A 7,156-nucleotide genomic window follows, 5' to 3' on the forward strand; every position below is an offset into this window, starting at 1 on the left:
TTTTTTTAGGAAACGGATGTATTTCAGCTTTAGGGCTGAATCATTTATTACTTGTTCCTATTTTTCTTTTCTCAATTTAATCGATTGGCTTCTTTAAATATGAGAAATCTTCATTCTCTGTTCTTTTTTTCCTTGCTCGAATTTTTTAGTTGTTATTTTCATCTTTTTGTCATATTTTTTGGATTACTTATTGGAGAATTTGAGCAACTTCAAGAGCATAACAATGTCAGACTTCTATCATTGCAGAAATGGCAGCAAATACTGCTTTCAATCATAATGCATCCTTGACATTGGATTCAAACTCGAAGCCAAATGCTAGGAGAAGAACAGTGGTAGTTGTAGAGAAGAAATCAGGTGCTGATATGCTTACTGAAGGACTTAATGGGGTTAGCAAGGATAAGGTGATTGTTAATGGGAAGGATCTGAGTCATACAATCAGGGGAGAATCTGTGCTTGACAGATCAAAAAACTTGTCGCAGTGGAAGAAAGAATTGTTTGTTTCCTCCACCATTTCACCACAGCGTAAGAAAGATATTCCAAAGCCACAGAAGCCAAAGTGGCAAACTGTTCTTAGCATTCTCACCAAGAATTTCCTTCTTCTAGCAGTTCTTTTATGGCTGGGGCAGACAGTTTGGAGATGGACCGATATGATTCGAGACAATACTAACTCACCATTTGTTGCTTTGTATTATGATGGTCGGATCTCTGAAGTTGAGTCATCTTTAAAGAAAATAGCAAAGATGTTGCAGGTTCAGGTAGAAGCTGTAGACCAAAAAATTGGAAATGAGATTGGGATCATGACAAGTGACATTAGAAAGCAAATTGAAGAGAAAGGGGCACTGTTAGAGAAGGAGTTGAAGAAGTTGGAAGTTAGGACCGATTGTTTAGACAAGTCTTTGACTGAATTTAACGAAGTGGGTCTCCTTTCGAAGGAAGAATTTGAAAGATTTTGGAATGAGCTGAAGACCACTAGAAGTCCAGATGGTAGTGATAGTGATGTTAATTTGGACCAAATTAGGGCTTTCGCTAGAGATGTTGTTAAGAAAGAGATTGAGAAGCATGCAGCTGATGGTCTTGGAAGAGTTGATTATGCTTTAGCTTTTGGTGGGGCCAGGGTGGTCAAGCATTCAGAGCCTTATGGTTTTGAGAAAGTGAACAGTTGGTTTTCTGTTCGAAATGGAGTCCATGCTAATGCTCATAAAATGCTGGAGCTGAGTTTTGGGGAACCTGGCCAATGTTTTCCCTTGCAAGGAAGCAGTGGGTTTGTTGAGATTAGGCTTCGAACAGGGATCATACCTGAGGCTGTCACTCTAGAGCATGTCTCTAAGGCAAGTTTTTGCTTCAATTGTGTTTTTTGCTTTTCCTTTCTAGCTTTATAGTCATTTTGAGGTATTTTGGAACTTAAGCATTTACAGGTTTCTTTTAACTGTTTGTTTCTTGTTAGTTCATATAACATCCATTTTTCCTATTTCTTGCATTTTAATCATACAACTGTTCTTGAGGTTTGTTTCTTGAGGTATTCGGCACTTGCATTTTAGTTGCTTTCCTTTAACTATTTCTTGTATGCAATTTCCATTTTAACTATTTCTTATATGTTTGTATATAACTATTTCTTTTATATGTCTCTTGTATGTGACTTTATTAGGAGATGTAAATAGGTGAATTTTTGAGATAGGCAACTTGGAATTTGAAAACAATAATATTATATGGCATGAGTAGAGTTGGAAATATTGTATCAAATGGTCGCTAGTGTTTTGTTCATGGCTTGAAGTTTTGGCCAAAACTTTGAAAAAATATTGGTTTTGGATGTCCAACACTATTGTTGCTTTTAGAGTTCCAGTTGAAACTGACCTTTTTTTCTATTAAGGGTGGGTGGGTGCAAATTTGTTGTTCATTGGAGATTTGTTCTTCAGATTTGGAAGAGTGTTATATTCCAAAAGTAAATGAACTTTACTAGTTTTTAAACATATTGGAATTCTTATGTTGGAAAGGTACAAATTTATTGATAAATTTGTTTTTCTTGATCTTAAACCTTAGAATTTAGATTGTCAAATGGTAGATGGTCATCCAATGTTCAATGATATAGCAGAACCCTAATGTAAAACATGCTTTCTATCTTTAATTTTTAAGAACCGATAATAATGTGCCCAAAGTCCTCTATGAGCATAGGTGCATGAAGTTATGTTCGTTGTGACAGCTACTTTTTTTTTTTTTTTTGAGTGTTTTTGTTCCATAATAAAATGCCTTCTCAATAAGGAGATGTTCTTGCTCAATCTTAAGGTACCCATGTGAGTAAAAATCTGAATTTGTGAGTATTAGTTGTAGAACTTGTGTTGATTAAGGTTTATATTTTTATGAGCTTTTTAGTTATTGTTCTATTATTTTCTCTGACTTTAAATTGCTTTTGATATTGTAGCTGCAGTTTTTATGGGTATCATAACCGTTGTGTCAAGTATTGGTGTCATCAATCCTCCTCCAAGCTGCTTCCCCTCCCCCCTCAAAAAAAGATAAAATAAAATAATATGCATATGTCTGTTTATATGTCCTTCAATACATGGCTATTAAGCATCAAAATTTACAAGCCATGACCTTGTTAATAGTAAGGTTTTATAATGGAATGGAGGTGTGGATATTTGTTACTAGAGTAGATGGATACACTGGGGCATGTCATGGGTTTAGACATGTGAGGAACGCTAGTCAGGTTTTTGAGAGGAAAGTGCCATGATGAGAGTTTTCTACATGCATTCTTAATTTAGTATGGCTCTCCAATTTGGTATTGCTAGCTTGAGAACTGCATAGGTTATTAGGAAGGACGAGGTATGGAGCCATTGTTTTGAGGAACTGAGTTGGCGGTGAAAATATATGGTGAGTCACTTTCTCTCCTTTGGACTGGGCAGTGGGAAGAAGGACTGGAAAGAGTTGGAGCTTGTGATGATGTTCGAGGAAAGAACCTCATTGGTGGAAATGTTGTGATATAATAGGGCAAAATGATGAGAAAAAATTGAATCCACAACTCTGAGCAGATCCATTGTCCTAGAAGCTATTTACCAGTAAATGAAAGAGAAAAATTTTCTTCTCATTCAGCCAAATTTTGAGGTACAAGAATATAATACCCCTTGAAGGAATTGGACTCTTTATGATCCAAAACTTTCACAACTGAAATTAATTAGTTTTGCAGTAAGATCCATTGAGTGGGTCCTGAAGAACTCTCTTTTAATCGAATCAAGATTTCTTAACTTTGGGAATGAATCAGGTTGAAAGTGTAATACATGAGTGATGTGGTTGTATTTGGTGTTGCCTCAAGAAGCACTTCCATAGGAGCTTTTAGGTGAGAAGCACTTTTTCATATATTTGGCATTTGGTGACCACATAATGCAGCATTGCTTTTTGCAGTCATGTAATAGTGTAATAAAAAATGGCTTTGATGAGGTCTGCATCTTCCTAACCTTGAACAATAATGCTGGATTTGGGTTCAATATTTGGGCTCAAAACCAAGAAGTTATTTACTTATTTTGACCAATGTTTGGGGGTCATATTGACTCAAATCTAGTTTTTGGAGAGCTTCCAATCCATTTTAGTAAGCCTAACTGCAAGTTGACTAAAGATTAAGGTCGAGGTCTTTCATCCAACATAGAGATCTAGATATTAGGTTAGTTGCCGATAATTATGTTGAGGTTATCGAATTTAGGTCTACCCGACAAAAATGCCTTCAATTGAGATGAGGAAAGACTGAGAATTTAACCTTTTCTAGGATGGGCCATCACCAAGCATAGATGAAACATATTGTCATAAGCATAAGCTTGAACATGGTTTCCCTAGCTTCTCCTAAAAGCCACTTTGTATTTTGTCCTTTTTTAGAAAGGGATTCTTTAAAGCGATGCCAAACATGCTTATAGATTATATGTATTATTGGGCAGTTTGATATCGTTCTTCTGAAAATGTTAAGGTAAAAGAATTAGTAATCAAATTTTATTTGGACATGGAGAAAATATGCTTGTATAATAAACTATAATGGTGGAATTAAAAGCAGCTTTCTCCAACAAGGGGTGTTTTTGTTGTTCACATGTGCCATTGCCAATAGATCTCATAAATGCATGTTTTGTGTTTGTGTTGTGTTGGAATTTTCATATCAGGGCATGCTGTATGTTTCAAAAAAATTTTTCTAAACAATACAGCGGAATAGAAGATTAAAATACCTTTTATTCTACATTATGCATGCATAAAACATAATAAAACATGAAGCACTAAGATCTACTTCATATGCTAAAATTGAATATATGCTGAAATTGAATATGTGATCGAATCACATATCTGTTTCGCAAATCTTTTCTTCAAATTTGGATCTAGAAGAGAGTAGGTTTTTCTTTAGCCGCTCAAGTATCTGGCCTCTACATGTATCCACTCAGGATCAATCTGGAACAATCTTCTTTGGTATTAATTTTTCTTCTCTAAGAAAAATGAGCCTGCGAATCTGAATGAAATCTGAATCACGATCAACTCTTTGATCCTTTCCTTAATCTTCTTCTTCTCTTCTTCTCTTGCTTTTCTTTCCTTGATTATAAAGTAATCAGGGACTAGAAACTAGCAAACAAAGGGGACACCCAAACTCCTTTGGGCGTGGAAGATGGAGAATGCCCAAGGCTTGGGCATTAGATCTTCAAGGGAGAAGAAAGAGAGGGGGCGTGGGATGCTCTATGGAGGTGTGGAGCTGCTGGTTCAATTGCCTAGAAGCCTTAGGGAAGATCCTTTTAAATAGACATAAGGTTTGAATCCTATTCAAAACCAAACAATCACTTAATACAACTCTTATCGCATTAGGAATCTTTATTTCTTTAGTTATTTGACTTCCTTTAGGAGATCTTTTAGGCGTCAACTATTGGAGCCTTTGCACCCTCAAATACCCACGCCATATGGCACCCATAGGATGCCCCATGCTGGTCCCGGACGCCCTCTAATGGGTGGGCACACCCAACTTGATCAAATCAAGTAGTGCTCAATCAAAACTATCAAGAAAATTAATTAAGAGCTTAAACTTTTAATTCATTTGATCCAAAACCCTAGGCACCCAAGAATTGGAGCTCAATGAATCTAATTCACTTAGGTTATTAGCAGGTAATTAAATTTAAATTAATCTTATCAAATAAAAAATTCAAACGTAAAGAAAAAATTAGGTCCAACCATGTGCTAGCAAGGTTATCTTAAATCTAATAGGATTTCTCTAAATCCAATTGAGACTTCATAAACCCAATTGCTTATTCCAGATCTAATCTCTTTGTTGTGTAACCCTATAGGTTCTATTCTATCTGCTAGTAAGATATACAATGATCTCTATCATAGTATCATTGAAATTCTTTTCCATGGATCGAAATAATTTTACTTTAACTCATCAAGGATTGTCGATCCTGAGCAATCCTAATGAGCTCTCACAATCCATCAGTGATATTTAGCAGTATGTGGTGGCAACCAACTAGAACCGAAAAAAATCTCAAAGTGTAGTTCATGTGTGATTCAATCCCTCTATGGTGAGTCTCGATTAAATGACAGGTCATGGATAAATTATCAAACCTCATCATCAATCATATGATAGATTCGATCAGCTTAAGTCCAATTGTGATCCTTATTAATTTTTTTTTTATTAATCACATTGTTGTAACCACAGACTTTCAGACTTAGTCTCTCAAATCCCATAGGACTACTCTTCTCTATCAAGATCGATAGATTTCATCTTGATGCGCATCCTACTTTTACAGTAGACCAACTGTCGCCAACATCCACTACAAGAGCTCATTAAGATCATGTTTATGTATCAGTCAAACTCCAACAGGTTCATTGCGAGCAGTCGTATCATCACAGATCAAAGGATCATTTACACAACTACAGCATCGAGACAATCATTGACGATCGAGTAGAAATCCAAGTGATCTCTCGTATGGTCACGCTCAGTACTAGTTATTCTCTAACAACTATTTGCACTCGTCGCTCAGTGTTTCTACACTGTAGATCAGAGACTCATCTATCCTGAAGGAAGCGATCTGTGCGTTGGTCTATTCAGATCGATCACCATCTTCATGATGATACTATGATCGAGAGTATTTAAGAATTATATATATATCTCTAATTCTCAATACTTTGAGAATATATATCAAAGTGTTAATTCCATGGATGGTTCAAGGACACATCAAACTTGAATGAAAAATAAACTTGCTCTTTTATTGATCAAATCAATGTATTAAGTACAAAATTGTATCCTAGCTTTATTATAATATGTCAGTCATACTGGCTTCTAGGACATACATTTAACAATCTTTCATTTGGACTAAAGTCAATTGGCCACTAATCTAAGTCCCATCTTCTCAAGGTGGACTTTCATTTTTAGCTGGCTTAATTGCTTTGTCAACGGATCTGTCACGTTGTCCGCGGAGTCTACTCTTCGCACCTCGACATATTTTTTTCGAAGTAGTCGCGTATGATATGGTACGATCGTTTGATGTGCTTTGATTTTTGATGAGATCTCGATTCTTTAGCAAGTGCTATGGCTCCATTATTATTGTAGTAAAGTGGTATGGCATCTGTTGTCATAACCTCAAGTTTCGCGATGAATTTTTTGAACCAGAAGCTTTTCTTTGCAGCATCTGAAGCAGCGACATATTCAGCCTTTGTGGTCGAATCCACTATGATGAGTTGTTTGAAACTTTTTCAGCTGACTGCACCACCATTGCATACGAACATATATCCTGACATAGATTTTTTATCATTAGGATCAGACATGAAGTCTGAATCAGTATATCCCTCAACTCGTAACTCAGAACCTCCTCCAAAGATCAAGAACAAATCCTTAGTTCTTCTTAAGTACTTAAGGATGTTTTTCACAGCTATCCAGTGCTTCTCGTCCGGATTCGACTGATATCTGTTCGTGACACTCACAGCAAGGGCAATATCAGGTCGAGTACACAGCATGGCATACATGACTGATATCTGCTCGTGACACTCACAGCAAGGGCAATATCAAGTCGAGTACACAGCATGGCATACATGAGGCTCCCTATGACTAAGATATAAGGAATTTTACTCATGCATTGAACTTCCTCAAATGTGGTCGGACACATCATCTTGAAAAGATTAATACCATGCTTAAGAGGTAAAAGTCTTCTTTTAG

At 36.3% G+C, this 7,156-nt stretch overlaps 1 protein-coding gene across 1 annotated transcript; it reads left to right on the top strand.

Moving 5' to 3' along the window:
- The first annotated feature begins 245 nt into the window (after positions 1–245).
- On the top strand, positions 246–2,978 carry LOC140853774 (SUN domain-containing protein 2-like). The gene is made up of 3 exons (XM_073248721.1): positions 246–1,328; positions 1,416–1,502; positions 2,898–2,978. Exons 1-3 carry the CDS (start codon positions 249–251, stop codon positions 2,976–2,978), a joined length of 1,248 nt encoding a protein of 415 aa, XP_073104822.1. The 5' UTR covers positions 246–248.
- Positions 2,979–7,156: the final 4,178 nt, after the last annotated feature.

Source organism: Elaeis guineensis, chromosome 14 (genome assembly GCF_000442705.2).
Source record: "Elaeis guineensis isolate ETL-2024a chromosome 14, EG11, whole genome shotgun sequence".
Taxonomy (NCBI): domain Eukaryota; kingdom Viridiplantae; phylum Streptophyta; class Magnoliopsida; order Arecales; family Arecaceae; genus Elaeis; species Elaeis guineensis.

What these genes read in the sequence shown, in the direction of transcription:
- LOC140853774 (XM_073248721.1), top strand. Translation starts at nt 249, where the DNA reads ATGGCAGCAAATACTGCTTTCAATCATAATGCATCCTTGACATTGGAT. An exon ending in CTCTAGAGCATGTCTCTAAG is followed by an intron (nt 1,329 to 1,415) that starts GCAAGTTTTTGC and finishes AAGCATTTACAG; the next exon opens with GTTTCTTTTAACTGTTTGTT. An exon ending in ATCATACAACTGTTCTTGAG is followed by an intron (nt 1,503 to 2,897) that starts GTTTGTTTCTTG and finishes TGGACTGGGCAG; the next exon opens with TGGGAAGAAGGACTGGAAAG.